General features: G+C 42.7%; 1 protein-coding gene across 4 annotated transcripts in view; it reads right to left on the reverse strand.

Annotated features, from left to right (window-relative positions):
* Positions 1 to 24,697, reverse strand: part of LOC307040230 (NT-3 growth factor receptor-like) — a 283,019-nt gene extending 258,322 nt beyond the window's left edge. For 2 of the 4 annotated variants that reach the window (XM_079682871.1, XM_079682869.1), the window contains exon 1: positions 5,988 to 6,710. In XM_079682871.1, the coding sequence (XP_079538997.1) occupies positions 5,988 to 6,265 (278 nt within the window). In that variant the 5' untranslated portion in view covers positions 6,266 to 6,710. Of the gene's footprint in view, positions 1 to 5,987; positions 6,711 to 24,362 lie in introns of those variants that run through there. The other 2 variants (XM_079682872.1, XM_079682870.1) reach the window with 2 other exon arrangements.
* Positions 24,698 to 27,846: the final 3,149 nt, after the last annotated feature.

The following is a 27,846-nucleotide window of genomic DNA, read 5'->3' on the forward strand; positions in this document are numbered from 1 at the left end:
ATTCTCTGTGACTAGCGTGAAAAACAAGCACTCAGTGTGCTCTCCTCCACACAGAGGTGGGTGGAAACAGGAATCACTGCAGCAGTATTTTTTTCTACAAACATTCTTGCAGCAAAACGGATTAATAGTGAAATTAGGTTTTGTTCTCTTTAAATAATCGGTGTCTATCCTATTACGGATCTCTTTCTTCTTTCTCTTTCTGTTATATTTTGAAGATAATCTAACAGATGGTTTCCTGCAGGCGGAAATGTAGAAGTTTCAGCTCTAGTTTTTTCCCATTTTATTTCCAATGGTTGCTGTGCTGTATGATCCTAATGTGGTGTGATGTGATGACTGCTGCCAGCTGAAAGGCTTCACACAGAATCAGAGGGAGAGCAGGACAGGGGATCTTTGCTCCAGAAAAAAGAAGAAGAGACACTCCATTTGTACACTTCAATAACTTAAGAAGGACGGTGAAAAACGTCCAACTAAACAAAACGCATGTAATTCTGCAAATATTCCTTTAACTGTTCACCATCAGGACTTTATCTTTGTCCTTATAATGGAAGAAGACACACTTTAATTATCCCACAAGGGGACAGTACGAATACACATCCAACACATCCACATGTATTTTATGGAGGGGTGTCAGGGGGGCTTGTTTTATCACCCAGGATCAGTTGGGGGTTTAGGCCCTTGCTCAAGGACACTTCAGCAGTTCCCTAGGGGTGTAACAGATTACATGTAACGGGATCACGTTATCAGGATCAGGATACAAAAAAAAGGTAACTGTATTCCCTTAGATGCATAACAAATAGGTAATGAGACTACTGTTCAATTTCTAAAAAATGGGGTATAACTGGCAGGATTACAGTGTTACAATACATTTAAAATAAAGATGAATATATTATTGGTGGACGTTCTGCCTGCATAGGGTTACTGATTAAATAGTTTACAGGTAACTAGTGATTGTAAGGGATTACATTTTGATAGTAACCCTCCCAACCCTGCCTAGGAGGTAAACTGGCAACTCTCTAATTACCAGTCTGTGGTTTCTTTGGTTTATACCATAATTCAAACCATGGACCATCTGTTGACCATCCAGTTACAAACCAAGCCCGGTGGACCGAGCTACTACACCCCCCCCCCCCCCCCCCCCCCCCCCAACTTGGCCTGACTGAAGCTAAAGCGTACGTTCAGTCAGGAAGACAGGCTGAAGACATTCATTCTCCCCTCAGCTGCATCTAAATCAGCTCACTATGGTCGTCTTCTTTTAACCAACTACATGTTGCCATGATCTCCAGCAACCAATCATCGTGCTGCAGTCAAACTTCAAAATCGTTCCCCTGTCTCCAGCAGTCAGCTGTGATTTCAGGCGTTTATGCTGTGGCCCACCTCCTCCCCATCCACCTGCAGTCATCATATTGAATCCAAAGACCACTCCTCATCAAATCCATGTCTTCAGCATCCTCTTCATCCCACTACCTCATCAAATCAGGATCTCTCATCACCAGTGTCTAGACCCTGGGGGCAGTTTCCTTTTGTACTTACGGCTTCACTTCCCCCTTAAGATATACGATATCAGGATTGGGGTCTTATCGCCAAAGACTGTTTACATTTCTATCATATCCTGCACATGTCAATACATGTTGTTTAAACAAAAAATGAAGTCTATCCTGACTGAAATAATACTGTATAACCATATTTTACAAGACAGAGAGCCAGACACCTTTAAAGTAGTTATGAAAGACAAGCAGTCCATACATGTCCAAAGATATATATGTACTCTACAGATATAAAAACAGCCTTCCTCCCATTGGACAAACTATAATTGGCAAATGTTTGTTGTTCTTGCCAAGACTTGATTAATCTGTTAACGTTTTCATTAATCCGTCATATTCCTTTAGCACCAATTGTAAGTTATGATCAAATGGAAGTGGGTTTGATGACAATACAGCAGGTTTCATTTTTTAAAGACAGTTTCTAGTCCTTACTAGTTTCTTTGAAAACTGTAGTAAAATACATGTAACTCAATGGCAAACTTGAAGGTGAAAATCCAACTCAAACATCCATAATGCTATTGGTAAACAGTCAGCGCTAAGTTCAAGTAAACACACTAGCAGTATTTCCGTTAGCAGGTATTTACCCGACCTTGACCCTAAAAAACTCTAGAAGTCCTGAGTAATATTTGCTGAATGCCCTCCCAATCCGGTACACTGAAATCTTCCCGTACAAGTTGACTGTTTCTACTGAAACGCTGTCTCACAGTACGGTCTTTACTGTGATATACGTACAGTCAGTTTAGGCAGTGCACACCCCCATGCACTCTGCAGACCCTGCGTTTCTCTCTCTTATGAGTCACTGCGTGTGAGAATAAAGATTGGGTTCATTTCACTGTGAACAGCAACAAGCTTGAATTCACACAGACAGAAAAAAGGGGAAGAGGGGGGGGTTCTGCTTTTTCAAGGAAGCGACGGCTCACATCTAAAGCACTCCGCGGGTGTTGTTGAGATGCAGCGGGAGATGGCAAACTGACATGAAGAAACAGTGTGTGTGCGAGTGTGTGTTTTGCAGACTAACTAAGAGAATTGGGAAGAGAATACTGATGGACTACAGCCTCTGAGAGCTGGCTGAAATGTTGTTGGAATTTCCCTCTTAGCAGAAAAAGACATTCATGCACACACATGACTACAAGATGCAGAAAAAAGAAATGTCATCTTCAATCTTGACACCCTTTCAACCTCCTTTTCTACTTTCACGCAACCAAAGCACACTCGGTGAGGTGAAGCCGGAGTGATACAGTCCCTCATTTCACACAGACGTTACCATGACGCAATAAAGCCATTTTTGCCCGTTAGCTTATGTCACTGGAAAGGTATACCTTGCTTTCAGACTTCCAATTTCCAACATTGTTAGTAGGCTAAGGTACAAAGGAGCAGTCTAACTGCTACTAGCTCCTGATTAGTATGAACTAAATTATTAATGACCTCCTGGAAAGTCATGGGTAATCAATCATTCATTTTGGTAAGGTTTTCAATGTCCCTACAGTGAAATGAAGCTGAAGATATGTCTCAAAGCTCTATTTGTTTTTCTGTGGGTCGTAGTTACATTAGTTCAATGTATCGGAAACTAGAGAATATTAGGACTTGCGTAAAGGCACTGCCGGCCGGATTTGAACCCAAGATCATGGACCATCAGCTCTACTAAATGACTTATGTGGCGAGTCTCACAAGTTATATGTATGCCCGAAGAGTAATGGATCGCTGTAAAAGATCACGATCTAGTCTTTGTTCCGATGTCCTGCTGAAGTGTTTCATTGCTGAGGTGTGGCGGGGGGATAAAACATCTGCAATGATTTAAGACAGCAAAGACGACGGAGATGTTCACTTCATTCGTCTAAGTCACACTTCTTAAACCTTATTTCAGCTTCATCTGTATTTCAGAATGCATTCAACAGATGTGACACTTTGGGATAATACGCCATCATTATTTGGGATCGTCTGTTAAAAGTGACGGCTTTTCCACTCATAATGTTAATGTCGAAATGGCTCTGATGTCCAGATTAATGTGACCACTCCAATTCTAGGTTTACGAGATGAACCAATTTAGCAGTTATGATTTTAAACACCAGCTCATCTTGCAAAACTGCGCACAGGATAGTAAAACCACAGAAACATACAAAATGATTGTAACTTAGCAGACGTTCTAACGCTGATGTTATAAGTAATATGTCTTTTAACGGATTTCTTCAATCGGATATAATAACTTGATGATAAGTCCCTTCTCATATGGCCGTAAATTCAGTCAAAGTTCCCCTAAAGCTGCCTCAGAGACGATTTTATTTCCAGTTTTTCAATGGAAACCTAATTTGTTTGGTTGTTAAGCACTTCGTCCAAGTCTGGATGCCTCGTGTTGTATTTACTGCTGCATTTCATTGGTTATCTTGTTTTGTAACTGAGTGACTTTATGGAAATGCCTGATATATCAACCACAAGTGAAGGCCAAATGTATTATTCAGTGTTACTTAATGAATTCAGTTCTGACACAACTTCTGATTTTGAACGCTGATTACTTCCTAGTCAGGTGACACATGATGGATGAGGAATATCCCACAGGAGGGCGCACACACACACACACATACGAGGAGATGTGACATGTCAGATGGACTCGATCAACCTTTATAGACACCGCCGGATTGTTCATAAAGATATCTTGACACAAATGTATCTCAACGTCACTAAAATATCCTTAAAAATCCCAGATATTTAACAGTTTTGTTGTCTTTCTGGTCTATTCCCATCTGAAGAAAAGACCATTTCTTGTGAGAAGTTCCGCCTGCTGGATCTCTCAAAGTAAAAAAGGATATCTAAAGTGATTTGGGTCTGCGGGGGTTTGTATTCAGAGACCACCCAGGAATCTTCGAGGCTATTTCAATGACTGGTTGGCGGTTCATCCCAGAAAAAAAGACTGGCATTTAGACTTAGAGATGTGCTTATGAGCAGCTGAGTCATGACTGCTTTTATCATCCAATGAAAAAGCTCTTTGGAGATATCTGGGCTTATTACCTCTCAGGCTGAAATGTTCTCTGTCATCAAAAGAGAAAATAAAGGTATTAGGGAGACACTGCGGCAAGGGACGGGGAAGAGTTACAATGATGTTTAAAGGAACAATATATGGATATGTTTTTCTGGGGCGCTTTACTTAAGATCTGGGCCTGTCAAATCATCTTCCCGTAACTCGTTTTAGGTAGAAAGGTTAACCCTCTTCAGGTTACTTAAGAATGTAATTGTATTTAAAGAAACTCATATTGTATAAATTGCAATTATTTTGAAGGAGAGAAATATCCTTTGGAAAGTAAAATACGATTTCTCGCAGTTTCTTGTTAGAGACCATGTGTCAAGCCTTAGCTCTTAGCAGTGGCACCGTTCAACTTAATGCCCCTTTGTTTGTCATTATTACTAAATATATTCTCCATTGCTCTCCATAACACATGAATAGAAATGCAAAGCAAAAATGTGGGTTTCTACTACTCTAACTTCTGAGCCCGCTCGCACTGCTTCAGATCTTTGACCGGCTTTAGGATGTCGCTGAGCTTATTGCCATACCTTTGCATAAATATCATCTCATTGAATGTTCTACCATGACATGGGAAACTATTTCTGACCATTATATCCTTCTTAAACAATTTACATGAAATGTACGTGGAATGAGAAGATTACTAACTTAATTGTTGTTAATGATAAAGCTTCCCAGTTCTAAGAAGCCTTACTTTACGTTGAAGTTAAATGCAAAAATAAGATAACGTTAAGGTATTTTGAACTTTTAGTAAGGGTAAAAGGTGGGTGCATTATGGCTCAGGGCAATGTACAGGACTTGTTGAGCCGGTCATAAAGAATATAGACCAGTGAACTGTAAAAACAAAAAACATATGGATATAGACAAAATTAAAGAAGGGTTTACTGTGACTTTCTCGTTATAAATTGAGAAACTTTCAACTTTGTTCTAAACCTACGCAGACTACAAACATAATGGTCTCGTTTGACCCGTTATAAAATGTTCTTGATTTAGCAAATGTTTTTTCATGTTCATGGCTCAATGTATCACTGATAAAATTTGAGATTTTAAATGGGACCCTGATTGACACCAGTTCATTCCACAAATATTGAGCATAGAGTATAGTGAATATTTAAATTATTTTTGGGGGAATTTCCTACCACAATTCCACAAAAATGTGCACATCTTAAAGCATGTATTTTCTCCTGATTGCCCATATATGGGACCTTCCTCATCACTGACATCATGTTGATTCTGGCCCATATGCTATGGATCATAATCCCATAAAGTATTTTCTCTAATCCACAGATAATTATGGGAAGTTGTTCTTCTCCTGAATGCTAGTGATTTAAAGGAACTTTGTACATTTCCACAAGCAGTTAATTAAACCCGCCGACACACAGCTGCAGGACATCTTCCAGACATTTTAACGCAGCAGCAGCAGAGGCACTTACATGGAGGTGATGTTCTGGAAAATGTCCTCGATGCTCCCGGTGCTGTTCCCCCCGCTGCCGGTGCCCTGGAAGGACAGCAGCGGGAAGAACCTGCTGTTGTCGGACTTATTGCAGAAGATCTCCGTGGGCGAGCAGGTGCAGGTGGGCGGACAGTCCAGCAAGGAGCTCAGGTAGTTGTGAAAAAAGACGCTGAGCAGAAAAAAGACCTTCCAGTTGAACAATATCCTGGGAGGGCGACGGACGCCGAATGCGCCAAACAACGCGCCAAATCCATCCATGCTGTCACGATTCAAGTACCCAGATTTCTTCGCAACTTTGCAGCAAAGGAAAAAATGCCTCAAATCCTCCTGATCATAGCGTGTACGTGGGTGTGTGAATGCGTAACCGGTGTTCTGATCCTATTTCGCTCAATGGATTGTTAAATAACAGAAAAATCATATCTCCTTTTGAGTCCGTGTGTATCCATATGTGTGGGGGAGTGTGTGTGTGAATGTGTGTGTGGGTATGTCAGAGGTTTTGATGATGCCAGTCACGGCTCTCCTGCGCGTTAAGAAAATTCACCGCGGAGCAGGAAAACGGAGAAATCCCGAATATATTCCAGGTCCAGCACATGAAGAGATCTGAGCGCATTCCCTTTTTTTCTCTTCTCCTCTCCTCTTCTCTCTGCATCGCTTTATGTCATCCCTCCTTCTCCATCTCTTCACCTCTCTCTCTCTCTGACGCTGTTGCTGGTACCCGGCTGGGGGGATGGCGGAGAGACATAGAGAGAGATAGGGATGTGAGAGAGAGAGCTAGACTCCATCCTCCGAGCTTTAAATCCCACCTACCGGACGGAGTGGAAACTGACACGGACGCGCGCACACAGAGGGACGCATACGCGCTTTTGTTGGTAGTGAGTGACCCCACAGAAAATAATGTACGTTTACCCCCTCCACACACTTTTCAGTTGTGTCTGCTGCCATCCCACATCATGTCCAGCACCATACATCCTGTCAGTGTATTTATGAACATTAGCAGCTGGACAGAGCCCCTCAGGGCCTGTGTCCACACAGTGCCTTTTTCTGGGGGCCAGCTTATTTTTTTTTCAGATGTTTTCTACGGTGGTCAACAGGCTGTGTACGCTTGTATGGCACATACGTCCCGAGCAGCATACAGAGAAAATCAGCCAGGACAGAATCCCTAGACACTGATTCCCTGGGGTTACTAGCCCCAAATGTTCATTAACCAAAAATGAAACACAACCGCTCAGTTTCAATTAAAAGCAGCGGCAAAAATAAAAGTCTTCAGCCTGGATTTAAAAGTAGTGAGAGTTGCAGCGGACCTGCAGGTTTCTGGGAGTGTGTTTCAAATATTTGGTGCATAATAACTGAACGCTGAACTACTATTAATATTCTTGGTGCCAAGAGGATACATTTCAAAGATGCACTAATGGATTTTGTTGACCTATAGGGGTCTGCAGAATAAGCTGTAAAGAGATAATTAACACATTGTGATGTTGGCATATTGTTAGTGTGATTGTGTTAGTAAACTGTTGTCTTTTCATGCATCCAGCTAACACAGCAACATTACCATTCACTTGGAGTGTTGTTCGTGTTCCTGATGTCCATGGGTGTAATTGTCTAAGGACTGAGGGACACTTCTTCCCAGTGTACAAAAAGGAAATGTTAATCCTCTAAAAGTGTATTTTATCAATACTGGTTCAAGCTTTTTCTTATTTGTGTTTTTTTAATAAACCTTGGGAGGCAAAATGGATTGTACTAAGGGTAATAGCGTCCCTCAAAAGTAACAAAATATTCTATCTATGTGGCTATAGGCTCCAACAACTTTAAAATAGCAAAGGTGGGAAGTAACTAAGTACATTTACTCAAGTGCTGTACTCAAGGACTATTTTGAGATACTTGTACTTTACTTAAGTATTGCCAATGTATGCTACTTTGTACTTCTATCCCACTACAATTCAGAGCTAAATCTTGTACTTCTACTCCACTACATTTATTTAATACCTTTAGTTACTTTACTGATTTTGATGAATGATGTGAAATATAATCACACTTAAATCAGACTTTAGTTGCACCTGGAGTAAATTCACCAGCTACCCTGCAGTATACAAAGTCATTCAAACTAGCTGCACCTTTACCAGCTTTGAGAACACTTTCATGATCAATCATTATAAAACATATAATATTCTGAAATGGGCCAATCTGCACAATGAGTACTTTTACTTTCGGTACTTGAAGTATATTTGGATGCTAATACTTTTGTAATTGCACTTAACACGTAACATTTTGAACGCTGGGCTACTATCAGAGTATTCCTACACTATGTACTTCTACTTTTACTCAAGTACAAGATCTGAGTACTTCTCCCACCTCCGACAAAGAGAAAATGGAGCAGAGGCAGATAGCAGACAGAGAGCAAACTAGTTTTTCTCGATTACTAATATATTAAAATTATACATAAAGCACAATTATTTTAACTGACACTCAAAGAGCAAAACATCGGCTCAAATCTCCAAAACACTAAACACGTTTTCAGCTTTTCACACAATTCGCAAAATCAACATGGCACTTTTTGCAAACCACTGCACACGTTTCTCCACGTAAGACACAGGAATCTGACATAAAGTCACATGTTAGCTGGTTTAAAACACTGATATTCAAAATGCCTCACACATGGACCAATTATCAAGAAAAACGTTCCACCTGAGCAAACACCTGATTGCATAATTGTTGGCTCATCAATCAGGATGTTAGCACTATAAAAAGACCACAGGTGAGCAGGCTACTTTCTTACAGCAACAATTGAAGCCAACATGGAAGCAAGAGGAAGAGGAAGAGGAAGAGCTGGGGTGAGAGTGAGAGGAGGAGGAAGAGGTGGGGTGAGAGTGAGAGGAGGAGGAAGAGCTGGGCTGAGAGTGAGAGGAGTAGGAAGAGTACTCTCTAAAATGAAATGTTATCAACCATGGTTTGTCGATGAAAGGCTGGACAGAGGGTTCAGCCTAATCTAAGCCGATGAACTGTTGCCTCTGTAATCCGGACACTTAGACTTGAAAACAGGTTAGTTCCCAGTGTTCAGCTCTGCATAATTCATGATATATCAGTGCTTATATCTGTTGTGTGAAACGTATTTACTTCATTACTGTAATTGAATTGTTGCATTCTATAACTGTACAAAAATCCTGCACAATGTAATGTGGTAAACCACTATATCTTTGTTGTTTATCTGAAGGACTGAGAAACAAAGAGGTGCAGGTGGAAGGCTAAGGATTTTCAATGAGGCACAGGTAGCAGCAGTTACAAACTGGGTTCTGGCAAACAATGCCATCACACTTAGAGAGATCCGAAGCATTTTAACTATGTGCTGAGATGCATGATGCACAATGTTATCTTTGAATAAAATATGATTTTTTTCAACAAGTCATTTGTATTTCTTCATTTACTGTATTTCTGTATACTCAAGCAATATTTCTCTGTAGAAACCTCTATGTACAGAGCATAGCCCATAAAAGACGGTGCTTTAGATTATGCTCAGCAGTGTGTAGTTGGGTGGTCAAACCATCTTGTATTGTGAATGAAGTGTGTTACATTTGGAGCAAAAGTTTGCATTTGGTAAGTGTTTATGTAGTTTTGAGTGCAGTTCTTCATTTAGCAGGAGAAATTAGGTGTTTTGCACTTTGGGTGTGTGCTTTTGTGAATTGTGTTAAGTGTTCTGAGAAACTGAGCAATTTAAAAAAAAAAGTGTGTAAGCAATCGAGAAAAACTGTAAGGTGTGGATTAGCGGGCAAACACCAAGACAAAGTGCGGCGAACTGTTAGGAACCTTGACTCAATAGTTTAGAGGACTCAAATGCACAACGCAGAGACAAAAAAGGTTTGAAGAAAAATAATCTTTCTTGCAAAAACAGAATTACTCTTTTAGAGGAAATAACAAAATGACAAAAGTAAAGCGCTCACATGGAGGGAAAAAGGCAAAACACTGATTATCTTAAGCGATGGCTTGGATCTGGCTTCTTGGGACGACGAACAAGACGAACCGACAACTAACAAGGGGAAACAGGACAATATATACATGAGGTAAGTGGGCACAGGTGGAAACAATCAGGGGCGGGGCAGACACTGACGATGGGGGCAAAAATAACAAAAACAGGAAGTAAAGGGACCTGGAATGAGACAAGGTGAGTACAAAATAAAACAGGAAGTGGAACATAAACTAACCTAACATGAACATGACAATCACAAACATGACACAACTTAACATAATTGACGGGACACTACGGTACCCCCCCTTCTAGGGCCGAATCCCGACGGCCCAGGCTGACGATCATAGAAGTCACTGATGAGTGTCTTGTCCACAACGAAAGTCGAGGAGACCCAACAACGCTCCTCAGTGCCGTAACCCTCCCAATCGACCAAGAACTGTCGTCCTCGGCCCCGTTTGCGGACCGCCAGAAGTTTCCTGACTGTGTACACCGGGCCGCCTTCAATGATCCGGGGTGGTGGAGGGGGCTTGGAGACGGGATCCAGAGTGCTCTCTTGCAATGGCTTGAGTTTGCTCACGTGAAACGTGGGATGGACCCTCGAAGATTAGGGGAGTTTGAGGCGCAGAGAGACAGGGTTAATTACTCTCGAAATTGGGAAAGGACCCACAAACCTCGGTGCCAACTTCTTGGACTGAACGTGTAGGGGTAGATCCTTGGTGGAGAGCCAGGCTTTCTGGCCCGCCCTGTAGTGGGGGGCCGCACGCCGGTGACGATCCGCCGCTGACTTCATCCGGGTCGAGGTCCGGAGTAGCGCTTGCCGAGCACCGGCCCAAACCCGCCGACAGCGTCGGACCATGGCGTGCGCGGATAGAACCTTGACCTCTTCCTCATTAGCAGGGAAGAGAGGAGGCTGGTACCCGTTAGCACACTGGAAAGGGGAAAGACCCGTGGCAGCCGAGGGGAGTGTTGTGGGCATACTCCACCCAGGTAAGGTGATTGCTCCAATTGGTCTGCTTCTGGGACACGAGGCACCTGAGGCATGTTTTGAGGTCTTGGTTCAGGCGCTCTGTCTGACCATTGAACTGTGGGTGATAACCAGAAGATAAGCTGACGGTGGCGCCGAGGAGCTGGCAAAACTCCTTCCAGAAGTTGGAAATGAACTGTGGTCCTCTGTCGGAGACTATGTCACTGGGGAAACCATGGATTCTGAACACGTGAGTTAACATGACCTCTGCCGTCTTCTTGGCAGAGGGAAGTTTGAGCAGAGGAATGTAATGTGCCATCTTTGAGAAACGGTCTAGCACCGTCAGGACGGTAGTGTTACCTTTGGAGGGTGGTAGTCCAGTCACAAAGTCCATGGATATGTGCGACCATGGTCGCTGAGGCACTGGGAGGGGCTGGAGCAGACCCATCTGGGCCTGGGACGAGGTCTTATTCCGGGCACACACTGGACAGGCCGCCACGTACTCGGAGACCTCCTTTTTCATGGCCGGCCACCAGAACTGCTGCTTTATGGCAAACATTGTTCGTCGGGCGCCCGGATGGCATGTGAACTTGCACGTGTGAGCCCAGTGGATTACCTGAGAGCGTAAAGACACAGGGACAAACAAGCGGTTGCTTGGACACTCGCTGGGTGCCGGGCTCGCAACATTCGCCTGCCTCACATCTGTTTCTATCTGCCATGTTACCGACCCAACCACACAGTTCAGTGGAAGGATTGATACTGGTTCCTTGGCATTATGTTCAGGCTCAAAGGGACGAGACAGTGCGTCTGGCTTACGGTCTTGTGTACCGGGCCGAAAAGATAATGCAAAGTGAAATTTGCTGAAGAACAGAGTCCACCAGGCCTGACGTGAATTTAGTCGCTTGGCTTTCCTAACATATTCTAAATTCTTGTGGTCAGTCCAAACAAGAAACGGTTGCTCCGCCCCTTCTAGCCAGTGTCTCCACTCCTCCGATGCTGCTTTGACAGCTAGTAACTCCTTGTTCCCCACATCATAATTTATTTCAGCTGAGGTCAACTTACGCGATAGATAGGCACAGGGGTGCATCCTGTTATCCTCAGAGGACAGCTGGGACAACACAGCCCCTATGCCCTCGTTGGATGCGTCAACCCGAACCACAAACTGTCTCTGGGGGTCTAGAACAGTGAGTACAGGTGCTGTGGTGAATCTTTTCTTGAGGCACTGGAAGGCGGACTCGGCCTGGGGGGTCAACTGAAAAGAAACCTTAGAGGAGGTGAGAGCATGCAAAGGTGCGGCTACAGAACTGAAGTTGGGTATAAACTTCCGGTAAAAGTTGGCAAACCCCAGGGATTGTTGGACTCTTTTGCTGCTATCAGAGTGGGCCAGTTGGTCACCGCACTGACCTTGGATGGATCCATCTGCACCTGATTGGTGGTGACAATGTAGCCCAGGAAGGAGACTGTGGTTGCATGGAAGTCACACTTTTCAGCTTTCACATACAACTGATTCTCCAGAAGCTTCTGGAGAACTTGGCGGACATGAATGACATGAGACTGACTATCTGGGGAGAAAATCTAAATATCGTCCAGATACACGAAAACAGAAACATTCAAATACTCTCTCAAAATATCATTTACCATAGCCTGAAATACAGCAGGAGCATTACAAAGTCCAAAAGGCATGACCCGATATTCATAATGTCCGCTTGGGGTGTTGAAGCCCGTTTTCCACTCGTCTCCCTCTCTAATCCTGACGAGGTGGTAAGCGTTCCTAAGATCGAGTTTGGTAAAAACTTTAGCTGTTTGAAGCAGTTCAAATGCTGAAGACATCAGCGGGAGTGGGTGGCGGTTCTTAACAGTTATTTCGTTCAATGGGCTGTAGTCAATGCATGACCTGAGCGACCCATCCTTCTTACCCACAAAGAAGAATCCTGCACCAGCAGGTGAAGAAGAGGGACGGATTATCCCCGCTTTCAACGAGGAGGAGATGTAATCGTCCGTGGCCGCCCGCTCCGGTTCCGAGATGGAGTATAAGCGCCCCGTAGGGATGGGTGCGCCAGGCAGCAGATCGATGGCACAGTCAAAAGGACGATGAGGGGGCAGTGACAGAGCTTTGGTTTTATTAAAAACCTCTTTAATGTCAATGGGCTACATTGTCACCACCAGCATGAGGGGACCTTGGAAAGGTCAGGAAAATCTGAGCTTCAATCAGAAACTGCAACAGTTTGTGGGGCTCTACAGGAAATGGTCTCTGAGCTGAGTTGGGTTACTGGGGCTTTGGTGACATCATGGTGGGGGAAATAGCCGAACTTACAGGTCTGTTCACAATTCCCTCCCCATCCCTTAATTTGTCCTGAACACCAATCAATATGTGGGTTATGTGTTTTTAACCAAGGAAACCCCAAAATCAGCGGATGTTGTGCTGAATTGAACAGATGAAACTGCATTATTTCTACATGATTATCATCAATTGTCACTTGAATGGGTTCTGTACAATCAGTTACTTTACACGCTGGCATTGACGGGATGCTTGAGAGGGACAGTCTAAATATTAAGGCGTTTAGCTAAACCCCAGTCTATGAGGCTTTCATCAGCCCCAGAGTCAATTAGCGCCCCCAGAGTATGTGTCTGACTGTTAGCTGTGACTTTAACCTGGGGGAATGTGCGAGGAGGATAGTCCAAGGAAATCTTGCTCACCAGCGCCCTCCTCATGGTTGGTGAGCATGCCCTTTTCCCGGGCATGTCGCCTGCTGGTGACCCGATTGGCCACAGAAAAAGCAGCATCCCTCCTGCAGGCGGCGCCATCTTTCCTCTGGAGAAATCCTTGTTCTCCCGAGCTGCATTGGCTCCTCCGGTGCCTGTGATGGCGCTGTTCCTGCTGGGCCTGATGAAGAGTGAAACAAGGGATCCCATGAAGGTTGCTTACCCAGAGAACGCCCCTGGTGGCTGGGATGTCTTGTTGCAGTTCGGAGCCGTTCTCTCTCTCTTTCTCTGAGGCGGTTATCAACTCGGATAGACATGGAAATCAGAGATTCAAGGTCTTGTGGTAGTTCTAGTGGAGCCACTGTCTACGGCTATGGTACGGAACTCTATGGCATAATCTAATACTGGCCGTGGTTGCGCGTCACCGGAAGGTGAGGTAAGATAAAAAATCCTGCTCATAGTGTCTTTGAATGCTTTGAAAGATCTACATATACTGGAATCTCTTGACCACTCCGCAGTGGCCCATGCGGCAGCTCTGCCGGTTAAATGGGAGACCATAAATGCTATTTTAGCCTCATCTGACACAAACGCGGCTGGGTTAAGTTTGTAATGCAGGTCACAATGGACTAGGAAGGTTCTGCAGTTGCCAGATTCACCTGAATATTTCTCTGGCGATGCCAACCGCAGTGGGACAGGAGAGAAACTGACCTCGGTCTGATTAGCAGCAGGATTGGCATCAGGTGGCATAGCAGGAATCGGAGCTGTAGAAGTTGCATCTAGATGAATGAGGACTCTGTGGAGCTGTTCTGCCAGATGGTTCACCTGTGATGTGACAGAGGTTTGGAAATCCTCCTGGCGTTCTGAAAGGTCTTTCACTCCATTGCTAACGGTTTTTAACTGCTCCTGGTGCTGATGGATGATGTTTCCCTGTGCAGACAGGGCGGTCTGGAGAGTCTTGGGGTTGGCTGAGTCCATACCGGTCGGTTTGTTCTGTTAGGAACCTTGACTCAATAGTTTAGAGGACTCAAATGCACAACCCAGAGACAAAAAAGGTTTGGAGAAAAAATAATCTTTACTTGCAAAAACAAAATCACTCTTTTAGAGGAAATAACAAAATGACAAAAGTAAAGCGCTCACATGGAGGGAAAAAGGCAAAACACTGATTCTCTTAACACTAGAACCGCCAACGGGTACATTTTACCCGCAGCTGTTTTTTGATTGTATGTAACTTTTGTTCAATAACATATTATATATTACATATTACTTTTCCTGAAATTGTGTTATGTAGCACCCTCTGTTGTTAACAATTGTCAATATGAAGTCAGATTGAAAAAATCGCCAAAAAAAATGTCATTTATACCTATATCCGCCAGCGGGTAATATTTACCTCATAGAAAATGCAGCGTAAACATGACGTGTTGATATAGCAACGCCTTTTGTCTACTGCGGTTCCTTATAGATAGAGAGAGAGATTGAGAGAGAGAGAGAGATAGATAGGTAAATATATTGATAGACGGATAGAGAGAGATAGACAGATAGATAGTTATAGATAGTGTAACATCTTGGAGAATACAAGATCTTGGATGACTGAGCTCACGTTGAGGACGTAATGCATGTGTGCAGGTTACGTGCCAGTTGAATAAAGATGGACACTCGGAATGAGAGAAGTAGTCTGCATCCTCTGTTTATGTAGACAATTATATGTCCATAGAACAGAACATTACAGATAGATCGATAGATAGTTATAGATAGAGAGATAGAGAGATTTGTACCTAAACAAAACACAAGTCTAACACCAAGCGTTTAAATCAGCACTCTTAGCGATATTATATACTTCATGTTATCTGCACAAACTATATCATATGAAAAGCTGAGAGTCCAAAGATTCTATTTGTATAAGTTTCATCCCTGTGCGATCAAAACTCACTGTTCTGTATGATAAATAAAAGAACATTGTACCTTGAAAATCAATAGCGGGTACATTTTACCCGTTGGCGGTTTTAGGTATACAGTGACCTCTGTTAAGCGATGGCTTTGATCTGGCTTCTTGGGACGACGAACAAGACGAACCGACAACTAACAAGGGGAGACAGGACAATATATACATGAGGTAAGTGGGCACAGGTGGAAACAATCAGGAGCGGCACTGACGATGGCGGGAAAAAGAACCAAAGCAGGAAGTAAAGGTACCTGGAATGAGACAAGGTGAGTACAAAATAAAACAAGAAGTGGAACATAAACTAACCTAACATGAACATGAAAATCACAAACATGATACAACTTAACATAATTGACGGGACACTACAAGAACTTTGGAACCAGATAACTCAATGCATCTCATGATATGCAGCCATCTAAAAGCAGCAGGAGTCTGTTCCATGTCTATAACAACAACATTTCATTGACTTGTCAAGCATTTTTCAGCAGTGGCTTAAGCTTGATGCAGGTTTATGTTATCAGTTATAAAAAATTTTTTTCCTGTGTTAAAGAATACATGTGGTTTGTAAAAGTTTCATTGTGAGAATCTCACGGTCAATGTGTCGCCTTCAAAGCCTGACAGAGGATGTGTAAGTCCAAAGTTTCCTTTTAGAGAAAAAACTGTGTATTCCACTTCACTTTCACGGCACATAACCCTTTCAGTACTGTCACCATGTTCTTATATCTCGGCTGCCTTTCTAAAGAAATGAGAATACAGTGACATACAATTTGATTGATAGGAATGATAGAGCAATCTTAGAAAACAATATTAAAGTTGTAATAGCAGAGTATAATATATTTGCCTTGGAACACTATTTTCGACACAAGCTTTGTTTTTACCATTACTTTCAGCTCAAATGTGCAACTTAGCACAAAAGCAATCTTGTTACATGAAAGCCAGATGTCATATTCTAAGCACATTTGTGCGCTAAAGGGTCATTAAAATCCTCCTCAGACAGATCGTTATGTTTCAGCCTTCGAGAATATCAAACCCACCAGTTTGTGGTTTTCCTGATCCAACACTGTCATTCTGTGTGGTGTTGGCTACAGGGTAGGTTATGTTAGCATAGCAAACCCTAAGTCAACAGCTAGTGCTATAACTAGCTAGCTACCTTGGTTAGCAAGGCGTATCGTTAATTCACATTAATTGTATAATTCGTAGACAGCGACCTTGTTCTCTAGTACTTTCCCTTTAACACCCCCCCAAAAAACCCACAGATATTCAGAACAATTAATAAAATACAAAAGTAGGTTTTTAAAAGTGACACAGTCCAGACCAGAAACAATTTTTCTGTTGCATGAAAAACAGTTTTTCAAAGTCCAGAAGCCCTAAAAGCAAAGGCTGTTTCCCTTTTGCGGATCATGAGCGGTGCATCAGAGGATGTCAGGGTGTGGGATGAGACATAGGGCAATAGAAAGAGGGGTCAGAAGAAAACTTAGGGCCAAGCCTTACAAGGCTTTTAAAAGTGAAATACCAGCTCATAGAATGTGCCAAAGAGATGAGAAAAGTAAGGTAAATTGGTAAATATGTAGTTTATAAAAATCATGTGACATGTGAAGAGTTGTGAGTGTAATGTATGGGTGAGTAAAAGGTGTGTGTAAGTTTTAAAAGCAAGCAACGTATGGAACCTGGAGGCAGGACAGACAGTGAGCATTGACTGGTATTGATATCTTCTGTGGAGAACATCACAGGTGTCCCCACATTAGCCTAATGACCCTCCCTGACTGCTGCCAGCGGAGAGAAGCAGACACACGGGGCAGTAAGGGAGGGGTCGTAACAGTAAGTCTTTTTATAACATCTTTAAATTGATTCTCAAAGCAACAGATACATGCTATAAGGAAGCCAGGATTGGTATGATGTGGTCGTAGTTAAACTCCCAGGACCAGAGTTTGGTAAAGAGATGGAGGAGGGAGATGGATTTCTTACTGATGCCAGGGAGGGGAAATTACACTGGCCTTTGACCCCTGATGGCAACCATGATCCAGATGGAGACCTTGTTCAAGGAGGACCAATGTTTTCTCCCCTATCATCGACTGGCAGGTAGGTTTAGCCTGTCGATCAACTAGATTGGTGATCAAGGCCTCATGGACAGTAGCTTTGGCAGTAACCATATCAATAAATGGATTAGCTAAAACTGGGTTTCTGGCAATGCCTAGGATTCAGAACTACCTGCAGCTGTGATGGAGCAGGTAAATGCAGCTGGTCACTATTTTGATTGTACCTTGGTAATCACATTAATGCTGAAAAAAAAAAAAAAAAAAAAAATGCCAAGCACTTTTTGAGTTAATTTAGGCCTTATAACTAATTAACCAGAACTAATTAACCAGCATGATCTTTCTTGAAGTGAACATATATGCAGTTTCCTTGTTGTTCTGAGTTTTAATCTTTATGGTTTTGCACTTATTGTAGCATAAAAATATACTTAAAGTAGCGAAAGTAAACTCACTGTGAAAATTGGCCAATTTCAGAATCATACAATATATGTTTGATTATAATGATTGATCATTAAAGGTCCCATGTCGTGGCCATTTCCACTGATCATAATTCCATTGTTGAGGTATACTAAAATAGATTTATACTGTGCAATTTTCCAAACTCACATTGGTTTCGCATACAGCAAGGGGCAGACTGGGGGGAAAAAGTGGCCCGGGGATTAATTGACAGACAGGCCCACTTAATGCGCGGCATGTATCGGCCAGCCGGCGACGAAAGTATGTTACTTAACAAAAAACCCCATGCATTTTATGTTATTTTGGACAATTATTCATATAGTAATCACATTACCTGAGGCCTTGAGTTGTCTAGAGCAAAATAGTTACAGCATATATTTAGTGATTTAAATGTTAACAGATCATTGATGCAATAACATTTTGACCCAATTTGCCTGACTTGACACATGGAATAAAACATGGGCGTAGGAAGCATCCTCAATATGGGTGAGACAATTTAGGGGGTGTTTGCAGGTGGTAGGGTTGGGTATCGTTTGAATTTCCATGTTTCTGATTCCGATTCTACTTTTCGATTCCGGTTCTTAACGGTTCTCAATTCCGATTCTTTGAGGGGCAGGGTAAAAAAATGATACATGCTTCTTCTACCAAATAAATTAGATTTATTCGAGAAACTTTTACACAGGTTAGTTTACAGTAATATTCACATTAATCAGTCTGTTTATATTCACTGCTATGTAACTGTAACAGTGCAACAGTCCAACTTTTAAAGGAACCTCCCCCCATTTAAAAACAGTTCTTGTTGAGAAAAACAAGCATATCTGCCTTCTCAGGCATACCGGGAAGAAATGTTTGAACATTTTAAAGTAAAATGCTTCAATCTGGTGCACTTTAAGCAGAATTACTAGAGACTAGATCTAGGGGGTACAACTCTAAACACCCATATGAAAAAGATCGGTTTACATTTGAATAATTAAATAAGTATGTGAACATAACCAATAACCTACCATAGCCAATAACAAATACATGTAACGTATCTTATTTTACTATTTTATTTGTGCATATTTTTTAATCTCTCCAGTTTAAAACGATATGTCTGGTTTACTGTCCTATAGTATACATTGGAATGATTTCAAACCTGTTTTATCCCAATAATGATAAAGGAGTGCCTTGGAAATATGTGTTTACATCAATTGTGATCAAAACGTTTGAGACCCACTGAGATAACTTAGACTAACGTGAACTATCTAAACACTCAGAGTCCTTTACCTCACTGAGCTGTAGTTATCAGCCTCTCAGTCTGACTGGAGAGGACTCTCCCTCCACATTATTGTAGAAACATCTTCTTCTAATATCCGTTAGAGCAGCTAGCACCAGATGCTAATAACAACAGCGCTGGTACCGGTGCACCCTCCCTTTCTCCCTCGCTTGCTCCCACGCTCACTCGCACTTTGGCTGTGAGCTGCGGGTGCCAGATAAGCCAACATCCCCCATTTTCATCACTTACAGCGCCCATCGTACAGGGCAAATGAAAATTGTAACCGGGATGAAAAGGGTGTTACATTTACTTAATTATGAATGTTGTTACATCAAGGCCGAAAATTAGGATGAGCAGCAATCAAAACATTTTTTTCCCCTCCCAGAGCTGTCAGCGCAGCGCCTCCCCAGAACTGGCGCCCTAGGCGAACATCAATAGATGGGACCCCGGAAGCGGAAAATTATTCATTGAAGTCAATGGAGAGAGAAAAGTCATCTTTCGATCCCGTTTGAATTGTGCCACGAATGACACATGTGATGTTTGTCAAATTAAAAGAACATTTTGCAAGTCAAAAAAATAAAAATGTGTAGTAAAACTGTGAAGTTACACATTTTTTTGTGTGAAACCGCTCAGTGAACTACAGGTCTCTGGTCTCACACAATACGCGTCACCATCACAAAGATGGCCGTTACGTTAGCAAATTTCACCTGTTTCTTTCAGAATGAGGCGAAAAAGTATAAAACGAGGTGAAAATCACGACAAGTCTGGGCATGTTGAGAGCTGTACATACACGAAAGGGGAGTTAGTCGGTTCTGTAAGAGCCGTGCGGGACCGGCTTTAAAAGTTTCAGTGAGTAATATGAGTGCAATGTTTAACGTTAATGTCAGCTAGCTAACATTAGCTAACAAGGTACACTAACGTGTTTTGTTTTAGCAACTAGTTTTCTCCTTAAGAACTTTGTGGTCTCTGTGTATGCTGTGGACAGAGATGGGGTCGTTACTAAAAAAAAGTAATATATTACATATTACATATGACTTTTTAAAAAAGTAATATATTACACTACTTCGTTACTGTCTACATAAAGTAACTCATTACTTTACTCGTTACTTTACTCGCAGGGCCGGCCCGCCCCTCCCTACAGGCAGATCACGCAGACTGCGGTGCACCTACAGTGTAAGCGCGCCACAGTTTTGCCTCTGCGAGACTCCACTTGCACCTCCAATTACTATTGCATTAAGGCAGACATAACACAAGTCTTTCTTTTGATATGCTCTTTAATAAAATAGGCTACCAGCCTACCACAACAAGCTAACAGTCTGTGAAACGTAAAGACACTAATTAATGAAACCAGTTCTAGACGCATTATTCTTATTCTTATCATTCTTTATGAGCGAAGTAACGGTAAGGTATCTAATTACTTATTTATTTAGTTTTCCATAACTTAGTAACAGAGATGGTCAAACTAAAGTGGTAGAGACATGGCAGAATTCCTACAATGAAGCGGGACATTGAACTGTTCACCCGTGAGAGGGCCATCAAGAAAAGAGAGCGAGCGGCCCTGTTGAGGAAGTTTACAGATGAAATGACTCAGCCATGTTTATGCAGCACTGCACGTGGAGATGTGGACGGGCAAATCGCGCAGATTACGTAGGCCTACATGTATACAAACCTGCGGCGGCGGAAACCCCTCTTGTCTGTCAGTGAGTGTGATTATTTTATAAAAGTAACAAAGTAACGCGTGTCGGGGCAATGTTAGTAACTGTAGTGTGATTACTGAATTATAAAAGTAACGCGTTACACTACTCCGTTACCGACAAAAGTAATATTATTACAGTAGCGCGTTACAAAGTAACCGGCTTGGATTGTGAGCCGTAGGGTCGCCGGTTCAAGTCCCCGACCAGACCTACATTTGGAGTGTGGATTTCTACTTGGAGAGGTCCCAGTTCACCTCCTGCCCTGCCGTGGTGCCCTTGAGCAAGGCACCGGACATCCCCCTTCCCCCCTCACTCTCATTGCTCCCTGGGCGCTGTACAATAGCTGCCCACTGCTCCAAGTACTAGACTCCTGGTACTAGGATGGGTTAAAAGCAGAGAACACATTTCACTGTGTGTGCTGTGTGCTCTGCATGTGTGACCATTAAAGAGGGTTTCATCCCTCCCAATTCTTCTTCTTCTTCTTCAACACCCATATAAAACAGAACTGTAAACAGATTTACTTTTTCTTTCAAAATGTATTTGAACAGCAAGTGGAGGCAAAAGTGACTGCACCCAAAACAATAAACCTGCCAGCTAACTAGCCTAAACTCAGTAAGCGATTGTGGGCAACACGTTCTTCTCCACAGCCGCGCGACCTCTGAGTCAGACCCCACTTCCCACTTTTCTATCCTACGGGTACAGCCGTACAGCCACACCCCCTGAACCCCGTTTCCCTGCCCCCCCCCCCCCCCTATGCAAGCCCCTCCCTCTGAACCCAGGGCTCGCTACAATACTGTATACAAAAACTATACAAAAACGTCTTTACGCTTTGGAGCTTGTTTATCCATCTGTAAGCAACTGCCAGCTAGGTCTCTCAGTCACTCACTCCTGATCGTTCACTGCGCATTGACAGCTGCTACGGGCCTGATGTGTGAAATTGAAACTGATAGATAGAACAAAGGTAGCCTATCAAAACAGCCCAGCCCAGTGGGCCACACCCCACTGGGCTGGGCTGGGCTGGGCTGGGCCGGAACACTTACAAATGTGGGCCAGTAGGATTTTGGCCCTCCGGCCCACACACAGCACCGGCCCGCCGGGGAAACTCCCGGTATTCCCAATGGCCAGTCCGCCCCTGCATACAGCATCTCTGTAAAGTATGTGTATTCACCAGTATTCACTCTCTGTCCTAAATGGCTCGTTGGAGCTCTTGCCCCCGCCCGCATTTTTGTCACTGTCTTTCTGCATGGCAGCTCATATGTTGTGTCAGACGATGCAATCTGTAGTACCTTTTGCAGCCCCTTATCTTCTACCACTCCAAGTGGTCTACAGTTGAGTGCAATCCAGTGAGCTTGTTATTTTTTCAGACGTGGACTTAGTTATCCTGGCCCTGAAACCAGTCATCTGGTTGAGTGTGGGTTGGGTGTGGGTCATACTTGTCAACCCTCCCGATTTTCGCGGGAGACTCCCGATTTCATTGCCCTCTCCCGGTTTCCTCCTGGGGTCATATTTCTCCCGATTTCTGACAAAATCAGATTTACACACGGCTGTTTCCACTTGGACTTTAATACAGCTACACCATTGTTTGGTTTCCATGGTAACACGTCTCTTTAGCAGTTAGCAGCGCGCGCAACTCAAAAGTCTGAGAGGGTGAGGCAGATATTCACAGAAAACAGAACAAGAATCGACAACTACTCTACTCTCTGCTCACTCCTTTCCTGTAAAATGCAGGTCCAGTCCACACATATGCTCCATCAAGGACGGTGCTACAGGCCGCAAGGCAGTGCACTTACAACTACAATAAGCATGTTAATGTCAATCTAACAGCTCCGGCGATCCACTAGCACCCCCCCCCCCCCCCCCCCCCCATTTTGCATTTTCAAAATGCTCCCGATTTCTGAGGGCAAGTATGGTGTGGGTCCTTGTACTCGTAGTCGGGCTAACGTCCACGCTAGCTTCCACACTAGCTGCTATATGTTTTGCATTGAGGTGATACTTGAGGCTTGATGTGCTGCGGCGATATGCGAATTCCTTTTTGCATAATTTGCATACAACCGTGCTCTTATCGACGCTTCCATCCGTCCGTTTTTTAAAACAAAATGTGCCATCCACGGGGCCAACCAAAGCGGTCTCATCAGCTTCTTCGTTCATGTTTGACTATTGTTCACTGTGGTTTGTTGTTGTCTGAGGTCATGAACGTTAGTTGGTGCTCCAGTATAATCGGTACGCCTGAAACTCATCCAGTGAGAAACGTTCCGCAGGGCAAAAATAAGTGCGATTAAAATGCGTTAATTTTTTTAACGCGTTAATGTTTGTGTAATTAATTAATCTTAATTAACGCGTTAAAGTCCCGGCCCTAATACATATATGTATAGACTGTATATCATCCATTCCTCCCCTTATAGGCATTTTCTGCATCTTGTCTATTGCAGCTTTGTAAGCTGCTGCCGGGGCTTTTTAGGACGAGGCATCAGAGTGGTCATCCCGTCATGTGTTGTCCGCCAGATACGCCAGGAGTTTCCAGATCTGGCTGGACGAAATCAAATGCAAATCAGAAAATATTAGAGAAACTTAGTTGTTTTAGATTCGTTAGTAGTAGTTGTGGTAGGAGTGTGTATCTATCTAATCTATCTATCTAATCAACACAGTTAGCTTGCCAGCTCATATGCTAACCAACGTTTGCTAGTTGTTCAGTGTAATATGCCAACCTACTATGAACAACAGCTAGTCTAGGCTAGCAAGAACATGTTTACAATTGCAATCTTATATGGGTACGTCTGCTACATTCGGTCATTCATTGTAGCTGGCATGAAAACAATGTTTTCGCCTAGCATGTCTACCTCTCGGTAGCGTCGTTGTTTATCTCGGTAGCATACACGCTATGAACGGTAGCTCGGTTAGGAACGCCAACTATAATGTACTGACCGTAGGGTAAATCACCTGAGTATACTGTCTATGAGTATTTCGTGTGTGAATGCAGACATTCTCCTGCAATGAGAAACATGTAAGGCCATCTGCTGACATTGTAGTTGATATATGTAAACGCTAGCCACTTTGTTAGCCCAGTTAGCACTGTGTCAATGGCTTGTTCAGTGTAATAAAACCACTATGAACAAAAGCTAGTGATTCATATTAGGCTAGCAATAACGTGTTTACAGTTGCAATCTTATACGGTAGTCTGCTACGTTTCGGTCATTCTTTTTAGCTTGCATAAAAACAATGTTTTTCCTAGCATGTCTACCTCTCGGCAGCGTCGTTGTTCATCTCGAAAAACGTTTACCCATTTACACAGTTGTGGTAGATATACCTTGTTTGCTTTAAACATCATACACACACAAACAACAATGAATACTTACAGGTTGTGCACCGAATCTCCCGCTGGTCCAAACAAAATAGGAACAGCATCCTCCTTCAGTGTCCTACGATGTACAAATCCGGCATTAATCGCTGCAAGGTTTGTGAAGCTATGGTCCATGAAATGCCACGCACACAGTACAATACTGGCTCGGTATTCTGAAGGAACAGTGTTAAAAAGGAATTTCAACCACTGACTTTGTCGTGGTTCTGCCCTCGGTAAGGCATACATTGAAGATTTCCCCTCACAAGACACGAAACAGACCCTCGTTGGCATGACTGGATACAGTTTTGAACTGAACCTGAGATTCCAACAGTATATACGTATATGAAACCGCTGGCAGCTGGCAGAGGGTGCTCATAGCTCTGGGCGAGACTACTGGGTATCACGAACTCACGATGCCCAGGAAGAACATGAGAAATCTCCAACGAGGCGTTTTGGGGAGGTCTTTTCTGTGTTAGAGTTTTACTCCCTACAGGGCAGGCCCGGTTCTACGGGGGTGCATAAGGGTGCATTGCACCCTCAGTTGAGTCGTTATGCACCCTCATTTGAAAAATTAAAAGTGAAAAAATATATATATTAAAGTGAAAAAACTGACATATATAATAACGATAATAATAATAGTAGTAATAAGAAGAAGAATATAGTTGAAATAAAATAAATTGTAATTGTGGTTAAATAACATGGTCTGCTGTATTTATTTGGTCAATTTAAATGGTAAGTAACGTTATTATGTCAGGTGCGCGTTCGTCATCTGCAAGGTGCTTACACAGCAGTCAATGATGGAACTCACAAAAATGGTTAAAACAACCAGCCCTTATCGTCAGCAGTAACACTGCATCTACCGCAGGTAATGACAGTTCAAATCATGGGGACATTACGTTACCCGCGGCCACTGTCGTGGACAATAACGTCCTCCCGCCCGACTCGCCCGACTCGCCAGTTTTGCCCGCCTCTCCCACGGAGGCGGAGCAGCCCAGCCGTCTTTGTTGCCCCAAACACCGCCACCCATCGGCGGCCAGCAAGTGCCAGAGGACCTCGGCAAAACAGAGCCTGCCCAGGTATATTTAAAAAAGTACCCAACTCGCCTGTACAGTGGGGTAAGGCGCTCATTTTGCAGCTCATGGTTTAAAAAAAGAGATTGGCTGGAATATTCATGTGAAAAAGATGCCATCTTCTGCTATGCATGTAGACATTTTGGTTCAAGTAAGTCAGATGCCTTCACCACAACTGGCTGCAACAACTGGCGCCATGCTCTTGTACGTGATAAGGGACTGGAAAGGCATGAGTCAAGCAAAGTCATGAAGTCAGTGGCTTTGTGGAAGGAGAGGCGTGCAAGAAGTGAGACTGGTACAGAGGTTTCCACTCTTGTAAATGCAGCACAACTGGAGAAAGCAAAAAGTAAATCTATTTACAGTTCTGTTTCATATGGGTGTTGAGATGTATCCATAGATCTCTTCATTTTGCTCTCAAAGTGCACCAGATTGATGCTTTTAACTTCAATATTTAAACAAAAATCACCTGCATCCTCTCTAATCTCAGATGCACCCTGAGTCATTTTGTTCTGGAACCGGGCCTGCTACAGGGTGTACTTTGAGGGTTTTTGACTCTGCAGACCGTTTACATGCATAAAAACCTTCATGACAAACAAGGGGACGGGTAATAACCGGAAAAGCATGACATGGGCCCTTTAAAGTGTTATCAAAGCTGGTAAAGGTGCAGCTAGTTTGAATGACTTTGTATACTGCAGGGTAGCTTGTGAATTTACTCCAGGTGGAACTAAAGTCTGATTTAAGAGTTGATTATATTTCACATCATTAATCAAAATCTGTAAAGTAACTGAAGGTGTTATATAAATGTAGTGGAGTAAAAGTATACAATTTACCTCTGAATTGTAGTGGGCCAGAAGTACAACGTACACAGTAGGAAGAAAATTGAAATACTGAAGTAAAGATCAAGTCTCTCAAAATTGTACTTAAGTGCAGTACTTGAGTAAATGTACTTAGTTACTTTACACCGCTGGTAAAATGTTTGCTCCATTTAGCCGCTATCTCGACAATCCATACGAGAACACTAGACCTACAAAAGGTGATGAACAAATACATCCTCAGCATTATCAAGAGTGATGCCAGAAAGGGGTTAGACCGCTGCGAGAAACGAGCTGTAGCCAATTAAACTCAAGAAACAAACTGCTGATGGCTAAAACCTTTTCCTCTGTTAAAACATGATCAGTATCTCAAAGTGTAATATCAAAGTATGGCTCAACCACTGAGACATTTACTTTTACCTTTGAGATAATCCCCCAGAAAAACAGTTCTGCCAGCATAATGTGTACTCCCTCTCTTAAAAGTTGTCTGATTTAGTGTATTCTTATTTTCTCTCAGGATTTCCCCCCCTATAAACTGAGTATGAAGTTTTGAGAAATAAAGCGTTTCACAATACACTCTGATCGATCAAAAACACTGGTAGGATAAACAAACAGTCACACACCCACACACCCACCCACACACACACATACGGGTGTGAGTGGTTTGTCAGGACTTTTTCCTCGTACCAGTTCAAACACTGACTTATGGGGACCCACCTTTCCCTTTGCCGTAGAGAGACAGCAGAGTGCTTGAACTGATCATAAAAAATTCTGCTACATTTCTGGCTATTTAGAATTCAGTTTTGGTAAAAGAGTGTAGAGATCTGTAGATCTGAAATTCTACAGGAATGTGAGGACGGGGGCGGGACTGGGCGGGAGTGGGCGTTTCCTGACAAAATTATGACTTATGAGAACCCCTCTGGATTAGCTGGACATTACCCATACACACCCATACACACAGCAAGTCCCTGAGTTATGAGGACCACAATGGTATATCTGGACAATATACACACACACAGAATTGTAGAAAACCTGTACTCATGAGGACAATAATGGTTTCACTGGGCATTATCCTCAAACATGTGTTGCGCAATATTTTGTTACTGAAAAAGTAGCCCAATACTTCCATTTATTTTAAATGTTGAACAGAAAAAAGTATTTAACTTAGGAGAGCAATGGTACAAAGAGCAGAACACTTTCTCATGTTCACAGACCTCAGTGTTCAGAGACCTGAACATCAAGATATGCAGCTTTTTTCTTGTTGCTTTGATGACAAACACCTGTTTTTAATAACCATATGCAGGGATTTTGCGATGGACAATACAAGTATTTCTGACAATCTCTTTACCAGTCGGCTGTCATTGAAAAGTGACATAGGATTTAATTCTGACAGAGACCTTGAAATTATGGAATGCCATTTAAGCCAAAATTAAATAAATAAATAAATACATCAATAATTAAATAAATACATATATATATAAATATGCCTTTGAAATAAATTATGAAATAAATAAATGAGGCAATAAATATGTATACATGTACATTTAAATACACATTTATTTATTTCATGGGACTTTTATTTCATAATGAGACATTTATTTCAAGAGACTTTTATTTC

This window comes from Notothenia rossii (assembly GCF_949606895.1).
Source record: "Notothenia rossii genome assembly, chromosome: 5".
NCBI classification, from domain to species: Eukaryota; Metazoa; Chordata; class Actinopteri; order Perciformes; family Nototheniidae; genus Notothenia; species Notothenia rossii.